General features: G+C 42.7%; 1 protein-coding gene across 1 annotated transcript in view; it reads left to right on the forward strand.

The window, feature by feature from the left end:
* The window catches only part of LOC309683679 (interleukin-6 receptor subunit beta-like), a gene marked incomplete at both ends in the record, with an annotated part of 28,566 nt that extends 21,235 nt beyond the window's left edge, over positions 1-7,331 (forward strand). The window contains 3 exons of the mRNA XM_082498003.1: positions 539-635; positions 3,303-3,366; positions 6,846-7,331. Of these exons, the coding sequence (XP_082354129.1) occupies positions 539-635; positions 3,303-3,366; positions 6,846-7,331 (647 nt within the window). The remainder of the gene's footprint in view (positions 1-538; positions 636-3,302; positions 3,367-6,845) is intronic.
* Positions 7,332-19,569: the final 12,238 nt, after the last annotated feature.

The raw sequence follows: 19,569 nt of genomic DNA on the forward strand, positions 1-19,569 counted from the left end.
GCAATAGGAAATGTAGGTTTGCAGCAAGGGCTGTCTGCTGATAAAACTGTTCCTAACAGGTGAAGCACGGCACCTATCAAATACACAAACCATATTATTATTACCAGAAAAACCTCCAAACCCTACTAGTAAAACCTGAAACTGATTAAAAGCCACTTTTACTCAAATAGTTTCTTATGAAGTCAGATCTACATCAGGGTCCTGACCCATTAAACCAGCTAGAGGTCACGTAACAGCATGTGGAGTAGGAATACTTCTTTTATCATAAAGTGTTTGGATGGTGGACTTAAGAATTCAGCACATATATCTATGTATCTTAAAAATACAACCCTGGAAGTCTCAGATTCCCCAGAAATCCCAGCTCTTGTTTTAACCAAGTTTCACTTACAGGAATCCCAGGACATGTGTAAAGTTTGACTTAAGTTTGAACATGAGTTTGAAACATAACTTATGTTTGAAATATTTCTCTTGCAGAGGCAAAATAGTTTTTCTATACTTGATACTATATGTCTGATTCAGTCTCTCTGTTTCCCATCAGATAAAGGAGAGTTTGAAGGTTTTGTGACTGCCCTTTACCTCAGCATGATGTTGATTCTGATTTTTGCACCTCTTACTTGTTCTCTGGTGCTTAAAAGGTAAGAAGGGAATATTGGCTGAAGCTGTCAGCAGCACTTCCATTTTGCTTAACCCCAAGTTTCATAGCACTGGGCCTCATTAAAAGCAACACAACTCAAAAGCACACAACACAAAAGCCACCCCACTCATTTACACAGTGAGAGCAATTACTAACCACTATAAGCTAATTAAAATATTTTGTAAAAAACCTATAACATTTTGCTTTTGATAGCGTTATCTGACTACCTCCTGTCTCGAACACCCTTGAAAAGAGCAAGGACCATTTCTCAGAGTGGAAAATAGGCTATATATATGGGAAAAAGCACACATTTGATTATTTTGCTCTTTCATTCCTAACTGATAATCAAGTCCCTTCTATTGGAATACCAAAATAAATTTCAGTAGCATATGCAAATTGATGTTGCCATCTAAGCAATTTCCCGCAAGCACATTTGAATGTTAACTGTAAGCACATAATGAGAAGGAGTAATGGATGGATGAGTAGGAAGAAGAGAAAATAACAAGGGCGCCTGTAAGATAGGGATGAAGTTCTCTTATTTTAGCAGAAATTGTTCTCTGCAGTAATAAAGTACACCCCTCTCAAATTAATCTGAGGTACAATATTAGGGGCATACACTACCACTAAAGGAAAAAATGGCTTGCATAGTGATGGGTTCTAATATTCATTTTCTGATAAACCCAGTTGTGTACAACCATTCATATTACTATTTTGATGTCCTAGAACACTACCCTCCCCTTTTCTCATTTTTACAAAGCGCCAGCCTCAGAAGCTGAAAGCACAGCTGCTAAAGGACAGAACAGACAGACGGTACAACCCGTGGCTTGAAAGCCGTATGGCATGACGTAGCCTGCTTTAGCTTATGCATCATGCCAAACTCCTGCCCTTGCCTTTGGGAAACAGACCACGCTCCACATTAAGTCTCCTGTGCGCTTTCATTTTCGGATTTTACTTTAAGTTGCTCTATATCTGATCCAGCCTTTTTGACAGGACCTTCTGAGACCTACACAGAAGTTTTCACCTAGAGCAAACTTCACTGTGTTGAACTTAAGATCACATTTCATTGCCTGGGCCCATTAAGAAAGATTTTTTTGAAAACTAGAACAACAACACACAGAAGCCAGGTGTAGCACTACAAAATAGCAATTAAGTATGTAGTAGCACTGAACACCTGGAACTGAGATGAAGGGTCCCAGGGATCCCCTTATCTCAATTGCCTGCTTGATTTATAAAAAAAGGACTCACCAGCCAGCCAAACACCCATCTTCACAGGATCAGCAAGGACATCTGGTAACTCTACGGCCTCGGGCTTCACCTCAAACCACAGCCTAAACAGAGGCAAAGTACCTCACAGCTAACGAAATCTAGATTCGATTTGAAAACCAGACGACGCTGAAGCCAACACTAAGGTAGTGTAGTGGGTGACTTAACCTCCCACAGTCTCGCACAGCTGTGGTTTTTTTTTCCTATGGAGGTGAGTCACTGCCCAAAGCTCACAGGGCTTGCTTTGAAAGCAGCTGCTGACAGGGAGGTGATCAGCTCAGAAATGCTGAGAGACAATCTCCCTCTGCTCCCACAGGAGCCAGTGGATGAGGAGTCAGGGGTGACATGCCAAAGGCATCAGTCAGCTCAGCAGAAACTACTTTCAAAATTCCCATCCCACCCCACTGCTGCACCTCTGCAGGGAAATCACAGCTGGGCCCTGACAGCCTGGGGCCAGCACCAGCATCTCAGGGTGGCTGGAGTGATGGAAAGGCCACCATTACAGCCTATCCCCTCAGGAAGGGCCAGGGAGAACAGTGCCTGAGGTGGTGCCTGTGTGTGGGTGGCCCGGAGAGGCTGGAGAGTGTAGCAGCTTGATGCCAGTTTTGTTGTTTCTGACACACCTGGGTGCAAGGAAGGATCTTGAAAAAAAGGTCTCTGATGAGAGGACTGTGGACAAGCATCCAGCTGAAACCCATTTGAACAGCTCGATTGGCAAACTCAGCTCTACTTTACAAACCCCTTCCTCTACAGCAGAAGCAGCTGGTGTGCGTTTTTAATAAGGTGGTGTTTAGGTTCATGTTTAGGTGAAATGGTGAGATACTGTATGTAATAGCTCCCAGAGACCCAAACTCAAAACATCCAGGAAAGAGCAAAGAGCAGGAGAAGTGTTGTCCCTCCTGTTCTGATCTGTGGGTCCCAGGGAGAGCCTCTTCCAGGCCACTGGTGTCATTGCACAGAAGCTAAAAACAGCAATAGTTTGCTCTTTGTTTGAGGGAAAGTAAACTTCTAAGTAGAAGCCCAGGAGGAAATACTTGTTAAAACAAACTTCCTCCTACTTGTCCAAGAGTCTTCAAGGAAGATGGAGGTTTTGTGGAAAGGATAGCAAATTAGGAATATGCAATGATTAAACACATAGAAAGAGACAATATTACCAGCTCCTTTCACAGCTTGTTTGCCCTTAAAGAAACATGCTAATTGTCACTAACTCGGCATTTCGGTGTAGACTATCAAGCTTGGTCTTCAGTTTTTAATTGGCATTATACTTAATAGTCATTGCAGAATGTCTTGTTTTGATAGTCATGAAAATATGAATAAAATGTTAATTATAAATGGTAGTTAATTTAAATGCATAGGAAATGCTGGTCATCTTACCTGACAATAAATTTAGAATATCTCTTTACAGGCTGAAAATATCGTGCTGGCCCAGTGTACCAAGTCCAAGAAACAGCAGTGCATTCCAAGATATGGCAAGTACTCTTCTAATGGTGTGAAAAAAATACGCAAGGGAGATCTTTCCTACAACTGATCAGTAATGCTAGTTATTAGTAAGACTTGAGTGTGTGCATACCTTGAACGGTATGCTAGTTATTATTCTTTTCACACTTCACCCTCGGAAGTGTTGAGTATCAACAGTTGGGAAGTTAGGGTAATATCAGAAATAAAGGATGCGAGAGGGTTGTTGTTTAGGCAAAGGCTGTATACAGTTTTATTTTAACAAGGGTTCTCAGACTTTTTTGAGAACATTATAGAGTATCTTTAAAGGTATGGTTGTTAAAAGAACAAAGCAAAGTTGAATGTGGGGGATGGAGTCTAAAGGGAGAAATTCAGTTTTTATATCCAGTCAGTTTTAGCCAAATGGAACTGATTATTAAGTTCAAGTTACTCAAAATACGAAATAACACATGGTGGCCTAATTCCACAGAACTTTAATGATGGAGACGATGTATATGGTGTTTTCTGAAATCTGCTCCTCACCCCTCAGTCTCCACCCACCTCCACAGCAATCCAGGGGCTCTGGCTGGTCAGCTGGTAGATGGCTGAGTATCACCTCCTAGTCAACAGGCACCAAGGTTCAGCAGCTTGTTTCAAATCTTGCCCACAGCTTTCCCAAATGCTTTGGTAAGGATACCTGAATTTCAGGACTGAAGCAGTGCCTGGAAATCAGCTGCTTTTGTGCATTAGTGGACTTGTTCGCATCTTCCTCTCCTTACCTCCCCCCTTTTAAACAGGTGTCTGCTCCAGTACACCTGGTACTAAAAGTCCTTCCTCTAGGAGACGACAGTTCATCTCTCCCAAGTCTCAGACTGCCAACCATTAAGCTTTTGTAGCAATAACTTGTACTGCTTTCCTTTTCAAATCTCTCTGATTTTTCTGGCAGACCTGAACTTAATTTGGCACTCGTAGACCTAATTTCTCAAGCCAGCTTGTGAGATTTAACAGACATCTATCTACTTAGTCAAAGATCAGGCAGAAGCTGGAAGGTATCTACAGGCCAGACACTGTCCAAATCTAGGACACAGAATGAAATCATCAGCAACGAAATTTCAGAAGACCCTGACAAGCTTCTGGTAATCAAAGGTTTTGCTGAACATCAGCATTGCATCCTTCAATGGAGCAAGTACAAGCGTTCACGTTCCAGATCAGGACTTCCTTGCTTGCTTTCTTCCACCCAAACGTAGATTAAGAAGTGGTAAGCTCAGAGGTAGTTTGAGATAGTCATTTTGCCAAAGCCAGATAATGCTGAATAAAGGAGGATCAGATGTACAAAAGTACAGCTGTACAAAGTCAGACTTTCAAAAGTTATGTTAGAAGATTGCGATTTCACTGTTTTGTTCAGTTAAAGAAATTGATCTGCTTATAAGCACCAGGCAACCTCCAGTTCTCGGTGCCAGGGTTCAGATGCTCCTCGCTGACCACTCCAGTAAAAATGAGTCCACCTAATCCTCTTGCTTCTTCTCCACCATGCATTTAGAAAGTGGGAGATCTACAGATCCAATACTTGTTTGAAGTGAGACTTCTCAAAGACAAAAAAGGAATCTAGTATATTCAGCATTTGGGGAATTCCTGCCTTAAAGAAAGCACAAGATCTGAAGTTGTTTTGAAGTAATAATAAGCTTAGGTGCAGTTGAATTGCAGAAGTTCAGCAAGAAAGGACTAAGAACTACTAGCCAAAATAACCCAATAGGTTCAAAGAATATTTGTCATTGTGAAGAAGTTCAAGTGCAATACATTGAGGCTGCATGTTATAGAAAGGAAAAATAGGTTTTATGAATCAGAGTGCCACTTTGACATAAATACTTCAAAAGCAAAATATATCTCGTTAAAATGCATTTAACTGTTCCTGCGGAGGCAAAGCAGCTATGAAAGGAAACGAAGCCTGCATTAGCCAGGTCTGGTAGACAAATACTGTAAAGTTGGTGGCAGGGCAGAAACAGAAATAACAGGTATCAGATAAGGGTTTTGGGAAAAGCAGAAAAAGCTCTATGTGAAAAGACAATATAATAAAGAAGTTACCAGATATATTGCCCAGAATTAATGTGATATTATTAACAGTTTGTAAAATGTGGAGGAAGGTATTCCCCAAATAAGCACTGTAAAATGGAGGCAAGGAGTAAATTTTACTGTATTCCATATATCTTATTTGTAAGTTATTTCAAGACTGAGCCCTGTCAGGTTAGTTGAGCATTGTAGCAGCTCTTGACAGGAACACATATACAGTCCAGAGAGTTAGCAATAGAATTGCTACTTTAAATCCAGACAGAGCATTCTTTATTGCAATCTGAGGCAATGATACATCCCACGGTACAAAGCAGCAGCAGGAGCTGGAGACACTATGAAGTCAGTCAGCACACAGAGGCCAGGAAAATAAACTATGGAGACTAACATGGCCAGCCACCCACCCCATCAGTGTTCTGTTCTTCATGTCTGGACAAGATTCTTCAAAGATGCTTATTTTTCATCACCTATGAGTGCCTCTTGCAGACAGAAGCTCACACAGAGCTTATTTTAGATTTGGTAGGTGTCGAGTTCAGGCTGCTGTTCATAACAAATATGATAATGGAGGTACATATCACACAGGTCTGTACAGAAAATAAGGCAAAAGTTGACCATGAAGAGGTGCCTAGTCATCCCCTTACAAGAGAAAAATAGAGATATTTTATGTGGGATTGCTGAGATTTCAAAGAACAGCATACTCATTTCCAAGTCTGAACAAAAATTGTAGGAAGAAAGAAAATAAAACACTATACACATTTATTTCTTGCAAAAGAACCATGGCAGTTTAAACAAATTTAGTGCAACTGAGGAGGGAAAAGATAAAAAAGGAAAAAAAAAAAAAAACGGCTAATAGTTGCACCTGAAAACATATCAGCCTGGCCATAATTTAAAAAATATTATGGCAAAAGTGGGGAAACCCAGCAGAACAATCTAAGTGGAAAAGTGGTGTTACAAACTGTTCTGCATTTAATCATCCAGAATATGCAAAAGCTTGTGATCTGAGGTATACTTAGGTCACAAGAGGGCAGTAGGTCGAATAACAAACTGCTTGCAGCTTGTTTGACTGCTGCTAAATTCAAGCTGCTGCCTATTTATAGTAACACATTTGTTAAACTTTTTGAAAGCTGTGGGTCTCAGAATAGCACATCATGAAGCCTGCATTTTATCACCATTTTGTTTTGTCCCAAGCACACATAAAAGCAAGAAAAACTTTGCTTAAATATTATGGGAGAGAAGATGGTCCTCTGAATTATGGAAATAAATATTTTCATTCATGTTTCTAAAACCAATGAAGGTAGGAGAAAATTGATTACTTAGCACATTATATAGGCAGGAACAGGCTACCTGTCTCCTAGCTTGATTCTTATGTTATTTATATCAGTAAATTGCCAATTGCACTTTGCAAAAGTATCATATTAAAATTATTCTTTCTCCTTGTTTTGTCTTGCAGACTAACTGGAAACCTGTTTCAAGGTCACTGCTTCAGGCCCTATCGGACAATGATACCACCAGCCTTTATGTCATAGAGCATGAGCCAAAGGCTCCTTTGAAGCTAGACCTCTTTACAGATGGTGGGGAAGACAGCAAGTGTGATGCTTGCCCGTCAGAAGAACCTAGCAATAACATAGACATAAGCCTAAGGCATGAAGAAATCCATGAAGAAGCAGTTACAAGTGAAGAAGAAGGAATAATTTCCATTACATTACCACTCTTGAGTGACTACACCAGCATGGAGTTCAGCCAGAAAGCCCTGATGAGTCTGACAGTGAAGCTGCCTACGAGAGCTGCTCGTCCTCATCTGGAAATGGAACTAAGCAGTAAGACAGCACAAACTGAGCATCAGGTTTTGTTTGCTCCTCAAGACTACCTCAAACAAAGCCAGGTAGTATTTTTGCCATCTGGACCAACTTTGACAAGACAAGTTAATTCAAACTGAAGCATCTTTGTAATTTACTATACCGTAAAATCAAATTCCAAAACTTCTGATGCTTGAATGGAGCCATTAGGACCTTATAGGACAGTGGGCATGTGACAATAGTTAGCCTCTACTTCAATAAGCTTCCTTGGTGAAATAGACTGATTATATAATTAGATTACCTATTTCACCGCAGCCATTCTGTGGAAAGTCCTACTGTCTTCACACAGGCAGTAGGAACTGTATGTATATTTATGGAACTGTAAAAAAAGCTTTCAGTAAGGTACTTCTTGCTAGGTGCTTAGCCCTAGGGCACACAGGAAGCTATTTTAAGGCTTTCACTCTAAGCACAATGTTTTTCTCGTCATCAGGAGAGTTCTCTAATCACTGCAACTAGCTTAAGACCTGATTTTCAGATCTGATCAGTTCTTCAGTAAAAATTCCAGCAAGAGCGTCTACTACTCTGAAGAAGCTCTCCAGTTGGTCAAAGCTGGCCAAACAAAAGAGTGAAAAGCTTTGAATTTAGGAATAGAAAATGATGCTTATCCAACTCTGTAAAGCACTATTAAGTGTTTTACATCTCAGATCTTTAGACCTTTCTTCATCATAGATGAATAATGCTGTGTAAATGAAGATGACAATAAGTATCATTATTAGTATTGAAGTTTTTACTTGCATTAAATTAAGGCTGTTTCTTCCTACATTTATCTACACAGACCTAGGAATCCATTCATGTTCTGTTATTAGATGTAGTTGTAGGTAAGTTTTCACACTTCATGCAGTGATGATATCTGCTGAACAAACTTCCAGAGCTGAGTAGATCAGTTAATCATCCAAAGCTTCCATAGAGGAGGATTCATTGGAATATAGGGGATAAAAGGGTCTTCCTTAATATGGATTTTATGTGATTCCATCACGTATCTCCACGGTGCAAGTCTGAACTGGTTTTCCAGCTTACAACAGCTTCTCACCTATGAACTCTGTAGGCATTAATGGTTTGTAGTTGTTGTAGAAGACCCAGTTTATTGTTGTCATTTCCAGTTTACTGAGCATTTTATTAAAATTATTTTATGGAGAAAGAAATTGATCAACTGTACCATAAGCACCGGAGGCTCCTCAGGCAGACATATTTTAAAATTCTCTCATTAAAAGTGAAGGATGATTCACATTCACACAAATATTTCCATGTATATTAGGCAGTATGGGTTATAGAATAGCCATGCCTGCAAAAAGCTCAAAGAAATTGCATATCCTGACTTGACTGATTTAGTGAGGCCCCATAACAAAACCTGTTTTATTCACTTTCCTTATTTATATTCACTTTCTCTTTACTTATATCTCTCTATGTCTACTAGGACTCGCAGGAACCAATATGTATTTCACTGTGGGTTTTCCATTGGTTTTTCTTAGCACTTAAAATGCATTGTTTTGCCACAAATCAATGCATCCGTTACCACTCACCCTTGTTACCTCTGCTCATTGGAAGAAGGGGTAACAGGAGCATAACCTAGACCATCTCAAAGGTTTGAGCAGTCTTTTAAATCTCTTTCTTCATTTTTTTAACTTCAATCAGGTGACTTTGCCTGGTTTGAATTTAGGAGAACACAATCCTGCTATTAGCAGAGTTGTTGATACTTGCAATATCTAGTAGAGGAGCTGAAATGAAAAGCTGTTATGGACAATAAAGTCCTCAAATGATATACAACCATTACCAAGTAGTCATGTGAACACAGCCTAATTTTTCCATTTCTCAAACATAAGAAATATCTATGGTCTGTACCTATATTTCTCTCATTTGTGGTGAGAGTGACTTATCTTCCTGGTACAGGTGGTACCTTCGATAACTTACTCATCCCTGTAAACACTGAATTCATTTTTTCTTGCTCTGTACCTACCAAACCAGCACATATTGCTTTGTTATATATGGAGTATGAAGTAAATAAGTAGAATCAAACCAATGGCTGGTAGACAGTTTCAGTATAGGAAGCAGCCTTCATGCATGAAACTCAAAAGACAGTTGGGGCTTTTGACCCGTTGAGTATTGCCTCCATGATATCAGCCATTGCCTGACACCTTGCTAAAGAAAATCCATTTAACAGGCAGGGAGAATTTCCCCTGGAAGTACATACGGACCTATTCAACTCAGGCAGATGCATTCCACTTTCAGTTATAAAGCTCACAGTATATGTGTGCTCTCATTAAAACAATACCATACTCAATATTGTATAATGGCTGTAAATTATACATTTGGGAGAATGAGAGACACATGAAAAAACCTAGTATGGAGATTAGGTATAAATGAAGAACTCATCCCATCATGATGTATCTTTTGAGAGCAAAGAAAGCACCTCTAACGTGGAGAGAAATAGAGGAGTACACTTGCTAAACAGTTTCATCCAGCCAAAGAGGAAGTTTTGGTGGGATAATGTACCTACTCAGGGACACAGGACTAGGAGTTACATAGTGCTCAGATCTTCAGATCAGGGGCAACTATTTTTTTGTGGATTTTTTTTTTTTTTCACAGAATCACAGAATTGTAGGGGTTGGAAGGGACCTTGAGATATCATCTTGTCCAACCCCCCTGCCAAAGCAGGTTCACCTAGACCAGGTTGCACAGATGGGTTTTGAATATCTCCAGAGAAGAAGACTCCACAACTTCTCTAGGCAGCCTGTTCCAGGGCTCCTTCACCCTCAAAGTAAAGAAGTTTTTCCTCGTGTTGAGATTGAATTTCCTGTGTTCCAGTTTGTGTCCATTGCCCCTTGTCCTTTCACTGGGCACCACTGAAAAGAGTCTGGCCCCATCCTCTTGACACTCGCCCTTTAGATATTTATAAGCATTGACAAGATCCCTTCTCAGTCTTCTATTCTCCAGGCTAAACAGACCCAGGTCTCTCAGCCTTGCAACATAAGAGAAATGCTCCAGTCCCTTGATCATCTTCTCAGCCCTCCACTAGACTCTCTCCAGTAGTTCCTTGTCCTTCTTGAACTGCGGAGCCCAGAACTGGACACAGTACTCCAGATGCAGCCTCACCAGGGCAGAGTAGATGGGGAGGATAATGTTCCTTGACCTGCTGGCCACACTCTTTTTAATGCACCTCAGGAGACCATTGGCCTTCTTGGCCACAAGGGAACATTGCTGGCTCATGGTCAACTTGTAGTCCACCAGGACTCCCAGGTCCCTCTCTGCAGAGCTGCTTTCCAGCAGGTCAACTCCTAACCTGTACCAGTGCATGGGGTTATTCCTCCCCAGGTGCACAACCCTACACTTGCCCTTGTTGAACTTCATTATGTTCCTCTCTGCCCAGCTCTCCAGCCTGTCCAGGTCTCACTGATGGCAGTGCAGCCTTCTGGTGTGTCAGCCATTCCTCCCAGTTTTGAGTCATCAGCAAGCTTGCTGAGGGTACACTCTGTCACCTCATCCAGGTCATTGATGAATATGTTGAACAAGACTGGACCCAGTACTGACCCCTGGGGAACACCCCTAGTTACAGGCCTCCAGCTAGACTCTGCACCGCTGATCACAACCCTCTGAGCTCTGCCATTCAGCCAGTTCTCAGTCCACCTCACTGTCCACTCATCTAACCCACACTTCCTAAGCTTACCTATGAGGATGTTATCAAAGACAGTGTCAAAAGCCTTGCTGAAGTCAAGGTATACAAAGTCTACCGCTGTCCTTTCTTCCACCCATCCAGTCATGCCATCACAGAAGGCTATCAGATTAGTCAAGCATGATTTCCTCTTGGTGAATCTTTTTGAATGCTGCTGTGACATTAGCTTTCCTCCAGTCCTCAGGCACTTCTCCTGTTCTCCACGTCCTTTCAAAGATGATGGAGAGTGGCTTTGCAGCAACATCAGCCAGCTCCCTCAGCACTCATGGATGTATCCCATCAGGGCCCATGGATTTGTGGGTGTCAGGTTTGCCTAAATTATCTCTAACCCGATCCTCCTCAATCAAGGGAGACTCTTCCCTTCTCCAGGGTCTTTCTCTTACCTCCAGGGTCTGGGATTCCTCGGGGGCAGCCCTAGCAGTAAAGACTGAAGCAAAGAAGGCATTCAGTAACTGCCTTCTCTGCATATTCTGTCACCAGGGCACCTACCTCATCCAGCAGCGAGCCCACATTTTCCCTAGTCTTCCTTTTACTACTGATGTACTTGAAGAAGCCCTTCTTATTGACCTTGACATTCCTTGCCAGGTTTAATTCCAAATGGGCCTTAGCTTTCCTTGTTGCACCCCTACATGCTCTTATTTGCTCTTTTTTATTTGGTTCTTTTACGGGGATTTTAGTTCTGTTGGAAGACACCTACAATGATCATCGAGTCCAACTGTCTGACCTCCTCGGACAATTTAAGAAAGTGTGTGTGTACACAGATTATAATGACTGCAGAAACCTTCCTCTACTAATAAACATGTAAGATATTTCATGTGCTATAGTACCATTCAAGTGGTTTCAGTAGTGTTCTTAGCTTCAGTGTTCTTAGCTTTGATATATGTTATGTTAAGAGTGAAACTGCAAATATGGAGGCTCAGGACCATGAAAGCCAGGGCATTTTTTATTATTTTTCTTTTTGTTTTCCCAGCTCTAGATGACCACTCTTAGCATTAGTGAGAATTTAGACACTGTAAAAGCTTAGACACTTAACTGTAGGCCTGTAGGCACATAAGCATAGTGATTTATAGCATGGGGTATTGCACTGCAGGGTTACAGTGTTTTGGCATTTTATATTTACAGAGAAAGGAATGTAATATTCAGCCTCTAAAAACAAGCACAAAGCAAAGTTAGAACATACCTATTTTTTCTGGCATCCAGAGTAGATATTTTTTCTGGGAGACTTTAATGTAGTATGGACACGGAGATGTTTTATTTTTTTTTACACTTAAGGTCAGAGTACAGCACAGTAGCTATACAGCACTGAAAATTATCACAGTGTTTCAGAGGCAACATTAGCCTGGAATAGGACATTGCAGTAACCACAATATTCCAGAGCTTTTTTTTCCACTCTGTATTAACTACCGAATAGAATAACAGTAACTACAGAATATCCACAAATCCCCTAAAAATCTAAGTCTTTGGGGTACTTTGGCAACCTTAAAAGCCACCTTCATGGCACAATGACATCTGCATTTGAGCAGAGCCCTCCTGAAAGCAAAGAGCACAGGGCATCCTGTCAATCTGAGTCAACTCCAGTTACTGCTACAAAAATGGTAAAATAATAAAGTACTTCATTAAAGCCCTTTACTTATAGAAGTTACTTGTCTCGGAACACTTGACTCTGTGTCACAGGCTCTCGGTTTGCCTTTTTCTCTCTCTCATGATGGCAGTGTGTGTCTACTGCCTGAATGATGTTAACTGTGTCTCGGTACTGCGTTGATGGGATCTGTATGAACATGGGTAATAAAACTCAGGACAGCTTACATCAGTCACTTCTGAGCACTATTTACAGAAGACTGCTGCTAAGACAAATCACTCCATGCCAATTTGGGGGGGGGGGGGGGGGAGAATAGTCTTATCCCCATATCTATTTTATTTCTACAGCAAAAGCATCAGTTTGATTAATGTGGTGGGTTGACCTTGGATGGACACCAGGTGCCCATCAAAGCCATTCTGTCACTCCCCTCCTCAACTGGACAGGGGAAAGAAAATATGACAAAATACTTACGGGTCAAGATAAGGACAGGAAGATCATGCACCAATTACTTTCACAGGCAAAACAGGATCAACTTGACAAAAATTAAAGTTATTACCAATCAAATCAGAGTAGGATAATGAAAAAATAACACCAAATCTTAAAACACCTCGGTCCCACCTCTCCCTTCTTCCCAGAGTCAACTTTGCTCCCAATTTTTTCTACCTCCTGCACCCAAGCGATACAGGGGATGGGGCATGGGGATTGTGGTCAGTTGATCACACGTATCTGCCACTCCTTCGTCCTGAAGAGGAGGACTCGTCACACTCTTCCCCTGCTCCAGCATGGGGTTCCACCCATGGGAGACAGTCCCCCACAAACTTTTCCAGTGTGGGTTCTTCCCATGGGCTGCAGTTCTTCACAAACTGCTCCAGCATGAGTCTTTCCACAGGGTGCAGTCCTTCAGGAACAGACTGCTTCGGCGTAGGTCCCCCGTGGGGTCACAAATCCTGCCAGCAAACCTGCTCCTGCATGGGGTCCTCTCTCCATGCTGCTACAGGTCCTGGCAGAAGCTTGCAGCAGCTGGGGCTCTCCACAGGGTCACAGCCTCCTTTGGGCTGCTCCAGCATGGGGTCCTCCCACAGGCTGCAGTTGGATATCTGATCTACTGTAGACCTCCATGGGGGAGACTGCAGGGGGACAGCCTGCCTCACCATGGTCTTCACTGCGGGTCACAGGGGAATCTCTGCTCAGACTCCTAGAGCACCTTCTACCTCTCCTTCTTCACTGACCTTTTTGTCTGCAGAGTTGCTTCTGTTGCATGTTCTCACTCATGTCGCCCAGCTGCAGCTGCTGTTGCACAGGGCTTTCCCCCCCACCCCTTTCTTAAATATGTTATCCCAGAGGCACTACCACCATCTCTGATGGGCTCAGCCTTGGTCAGCAGCAGGTCCATCTTGGAGCCGACTGGCATTGGCTCTACTGGACATAGCGGAATCTTCTAGCAGCGTCTCAAAGAAGCCACCCCTGTAGCCCTACAACCACTACAACAACCTGGCCACACAAACCCAATACAACTAATAGAACTGAAAACAACCTGCCATGCCAGAAACTGTCATTCACATTGTCCATCCTCGGAGACCCCTTCAGTGCTTCATAGAGTCATAGAATAGAATCATAGAATCATTTTGGTTGGAAAAGACCTTTAAAGATTGTCAAATTCAATTGTAAACCTAACACTGCCAAGACCACCACTAAACTATGGCCCTAAATGCCACATATACACATCTTTTAAATACCTTTTAAATACCTCCAGGGATGGCTTCCCTGGGCAGCCTTGCTGTTTGCCAATGCTTGACAACCCTTTCAGTGAAGAAATTTTTCCTAATATCCAACCTAAACGTCCCCTGGTCCAACTTGAGGCCGTTTCCTCTTGTCCTATCACCTGTTATTTGGGAGAAGAGACTGACCTCCACCTCTCTACAACCTCCTTTCAGGTAGTTGTAGAGCGATAAGGTCTCCCCTCAGCCTCCCTTTCTCCAGATTGAAGAACGCTGGTTCCCTCAGCCGCTCCTCATAAGACTTGTGCTCTAACTTCCTCGCACAAAGCCCTCCCTGGGCCAGGGCAGAAACTTTACAGAAACAAAATAACCAAGGAAGTAATCTATATTTGTTGAAGTAGTAGACATAGGCAGGACAAGGAGGGGCTGACCACTTGGGAAGAGTACAGGGCTGCTGTCAGGGGATGTAGAGAGGCAACTAGGAAAGCTAAGGCCTCCTTAGAGTTAAACCTGGCAAGAGGGGTCAAGGACAACAGGAAGAGCTTTTTCAAATACATGGCAGATAAAATTAACACCAGAGGCAATGTAGGCCCACTACTGAATGGGGTGGGTGCCCTGGTGACAGAAGATACAGAGAAGGCAGAACTACTGAATGCCTTCTTTGTCTCTGTCTACTCTGTCGGGGGCTGTCCTGAGGAGTCCTGTTTCGCTGAGACCCCAGATGAAGATGAAGTCAAGTCAATGGATGAGTTTGCCTTAGTTGATGAGGACTGGGTCAGAGACCAGTTAAGCAACCTGGACATCCATGAATCCATGGGTCCAGATGGGATGCATCCGCGGGTGCTGAAGGAGCTGTCTGAAGTCATTGCTGGACCACTCTCCACCATCTTTACCAAGTCTTGGGAAACGGGCGAGGTGCCGGAGGACTGGAGGAAAGCAAATGTCACTCCAGTCTTCAAAAAGGGCAAGAAGGAGGACTCAGGTAACTATAGACCGGTCAGCCTCACCTCCATCCCTGGGAAACTGATGGAACAGCTTATCCTTGGTGCCCTCTCAAGGCATATCAAGGATAAGAGGGTTATTAGGGGCAGTCAGCATGGCTTTTCCAAGGGGAAGTCATGCTTGACCAACCTCATAGCCTTTTATGAGGAAATAATGAGGTGGATGGATGATGGCAGAGCGGTAGATGTGGTCTACCTTGACTTCAGTAAAGCATTTGACATGGTCTCCCACAGCATCCTCATAGCTAAACTGAGGAAGTGTGGACTGGATGATCGGATAATTAGGTGGACTGCGAACTGGCTGAAGGAGAGAAGCCAGAGAGTCGTAGTCAATGGGGCAGAGTCCAGTTGGAGGCCGGTAACCAGTGGAGTGCCTCAAGGGTCGGTACTGGGGCCCATATTATTCAATATATTCATCAATGATTTAGATGAGGGAATTGAGTGTACTATCAGCAAGTTTGCTGATGACACTAAGCTAGGAGGAGTGGCTGACACGCCAGAGGGCTGTGCTGCCATCCAGAGAGACTTGGACAGGCTGGAGATTTGGGCAGGGAATAACTTCATGAAATACAACAAGGCAAAGTGTAGGGTCCTACATCTGGGCAGAAACAACCCCAGGTTCCAGTATAGGATGGGGAGCTACCTGTTAGAGAGCAGTGTAGAGGAAAGGGACCTGGGGGTCCTGGTGGACAGCAGGATGACCATGAGCCAGCACTGTGCCCTTGTGGCCAAGAAGGCCAATGGCATCCTGGGCTGTATTAGAAGGGGGGTGGTTAGCAGATCGAGAGAGGTCCTCCTTCCCCTCTACTCTGCCCTGGTGAGACCGCATCTGGAATATTGTGTCCAGTTCTGGGCCCCTCAGTTCAAGAAGGACAGAGAGCTGCTGGAGAGAGTCCAGCGTAGGGCAACTAAGATGATTAAGGGAGTGGAGCATCTCCCTTGTGAGAAAAGACTGAGGGAGCTGGGTCTCTTTAGTTTGGAGAAGAGGAGACTGAGGGGTGATCTTATTAGTGTTTATAAATATATAAAGGGGGAATGTCATGAGGATGGAGCCAGGCTCTTCTCAGTAGCAACCAATGACAGGACAAGGGGTAATGGATTCAAGCTGGAACACAAGAGGTTCCACTTAAATTTGAGAAGAAACTTCTTCTCAGTGAGGGTGACAGAGCACTGGAACAGGCTGCCCAGGGAGGTTGTGGAGTGTCCTTCTCTGGAGACATTCAAAACTCGCCTGGACGCCTTCCTGTGCAACCTCATCTAGGTGTTCCAGCTCCGACAGGGGGATTGGACTAGATGATCTTTTGAGGTCCCTTCCAATCCCTAGCATACTGTGATACTGTGACAAAGGGAAATCCTGAGGAATGACGGGCACAGCAACAGCCAACACGGCCATGGAACTTGTGATGAAATGGGTTCAGGTCCTTACTGGAGACACTAGAGTCTAGGCAGCCTGGAGAGTAGTAGACATGCTACTTTACCTGAAAAACTGTCAGCTGCAGACAGTTTTTGATAGGTTGCTAGTACGGAAATGGATAGCAGAACCATTAAGCTCTTATGGATATTCTCTGACTTTTTGCAAACTGTAACTTTGCTGACAGTGATTCAAGCCAAGGTGCTCAGCTATCAGTAACCTTCACCTTTCTTGTGAATTGTAATTAAATAACCATTCTGGCATTCATTTCAAGTGCGTGGTTACTGGGTATCACCAGAATTAGGATCCACAAGGCTCAGGAAGTCCCTTTTGGTATGACACCTGTGGCTGTGCATTCAGTATCTGGAGGGCTTTGGTGGGTCACATCTATCTTGAAATGAATGTGGCCACTGCGACTTCTGTCTATTATACTCAAGTGCTACACACAAACTTCTGGAAAGAAGGCCACCTGCGTTTCTGCAATTTTAAAATATCATAGCTGCGTCAAATCAGTTGTAATTGCCAATGCCCATACAATAGCCATAGATGAGCTATTTGTCTAGGCACAGGCTGTATTGTAGCTTCTCAGCACCACATGGGTTAGTTTCTCATAGTTTCTCATAGCTAAAAATGCAATAGCACATAGTCACATTAAAGTTCTAATTTGTTAGCTCCGGTTATGCTGCGTCATACAAATATCCTTCCAATGCTATAGTGCATTTGTGAAAAAGTTAGGATAGAATTTACATGGAATACATCAGCTCAATGAAAATTAACATTGCTAGCAAAGATCCCACTAGGAAAAAATAAAAATATTTCCACTGCTAACATAAGAGATTTTGTGGAAGCTGAGTGTGCCAGCCTAGCTCCAAAACCAGTTAAAAAAAGCGATCCAGTGGTACACGATTCTGTTCACCATATTTCAATGTTTGTTCAGCCTCGGTCCGAAGACCCACAGGATTTTGTAAAACATAAATAACAAAAGTGAAGCTACAGCAGTATACTTAAATTCACCATATGTGGGTGATATTTCCATTGGAATGATTGAGGAGTCTGCAATTCCAAAAAGGTTGTGCGCGTACTCATAAACCCATTATACAATTGTTTTGATGCCATTTGCTGCAAGAATGTTTCTTATTCTTATATTTCTTCAAGCATCAAGGTTTCTCCTCTCTGTTTCCATATTTGTGTATTTGAAGTTGCACGGTTGCAGTGAGCTTTAAATCCTGTTTCCATCAAATATTTTATTGGCAGATAGTCAATCTATTTTGTTTGTAATACTGTAAATAAGTCAGTTTCTGCTCTCCAGATTTGATGAAAAGGTGTGCTCATGCTGGCACGGGGAGAAGCAACACTGGAGAAACTGTTACCAGCATAAGAGAATACTACTTTTTCAACTTCTAAGGACAGTTGTGTTTTGGTTTTGTTTCAGGGTTTGTTTGGGTTGGGTGGGTTTTTTTGTTTGTTTGAGGTTTTTTGTGGGGGGGTGGGGTTTTTTGGGTTTGTTGTTGTTGTTGTTGTTTGTTGGTGTGGTTTTTTTGGTGTTGGTTTTTTTTTTTTTTTAATACTGGTTGGTTATCAGAAAGCTTCAAGGAACAAAAGGGAAGGTTTGGATGCAGAGAACAAGGTGACTGACAGAGCAAAATGGAAGATACACTGTTCCTTTTTCCTTATACCCCTACACTTGCACAGTCTGTCCTTCCAGTTGTCCCGATAAGTCTTGGACTTGGAACCAGCCATGCTGCCCGGGAGGCCCAGTACCGGCACCACAGTACTCTGCCTAATGCCGTGTCAGCACAACCCAGCCTTTCAGTTCCCATCTTTTCCACGCTGGCCAAACTCTCAGTGCAGTCATAGACAGAGTAAGGACTACAGAGTTCAGATGGACTTAATTTTCTCTTGTTTTAGACTAAATAAAAGCACCTGCCTGCTCCCAAGCATTTGAAATTACCTTTCCCCCAAAAAAAGAAAACAGTTCAAACACATTTCATCAGCTAATGAGCTGCATGTAATCAAATGCAAATCTCCAACACACATCAGCCTCAGTTCCCTAGTGTTGGTCCAAGGCAACAGGTAATGAACTGGACATGTCCTCAAAGTCAAAAAGAAGCTATTTCAGATATGACTAAAAAGGCTCTGTAACGTGTACACGGAGCATCTCATTAATGTATAAATAGGTACATCACATTGCAGTGCATTTTAGAAGATTAATACTGCAGTAGGGTACTAAAATAGCAGTGGTAGTGCACTAAAAATAGTGGTGCTTTGCAGTAGACATAAAAACGCCTGTAGCACACAGTATGTCTAAATATGTAGTATTTCAAGCAATATCTGAAATGTTACTGCAACAGCTCAAGAGGGGGTGCTCTAGCACTGAATTTTATAGGGCAGTGCAGCATAGCTAATTTCAAGAAGATGGTCTTCCTACACCAGCTATCGCAGTTGTAATTTTTGGAATTCCAGACAGATTCTGGCTTGGACACTTCTGTTTCTCCACTGTAATTCCCTCAACAAGCCTTACAGGGTTTGGACCTTTCTTGGAGATTTCTCTCTCAGGACATACAACCAGCCTGTGTTCACAGCAATGAAGGACAACATTTTCAAAACAATGTATTGCTACAGCAGAACCCAGACTGCAGTTTGCAAAGTATTGGTAAGTGATACACAGAAGCATATTAAAAAAGGAAGGTTTCCATCTATTGATTCAAAGTATTATGCTGGAAAGTGTATGTTGTCAACAGTAGCGCAGTGATCCAAAAGCAGGAACACCATGAGCTTTCTGTAAAACTGGTGTTAAAGGTTATCAAATCACAGTGGTAAAGCCAAGTTTATGTGTAAGCCCCAAATCTAACGTGCCCATCTAACAGCAGGGCCTCTTTGCAAATTACTGTCATTCCTCTGTCTCACAATGCAATCGGCCAACTTCCACGCATGCAGTCCTC

The sequence above is a fragment of the Vanellus vanellus genome (assembly GCF_965231255.1).
Source record: "Vanellus vanellus genome assembly, chromosome: Z".
NCBI lineage: Eukaryota > Metazoa > Chordata > Aves > Charadriiformes > Charadriidae > Vanellus > Vanellus vanellus.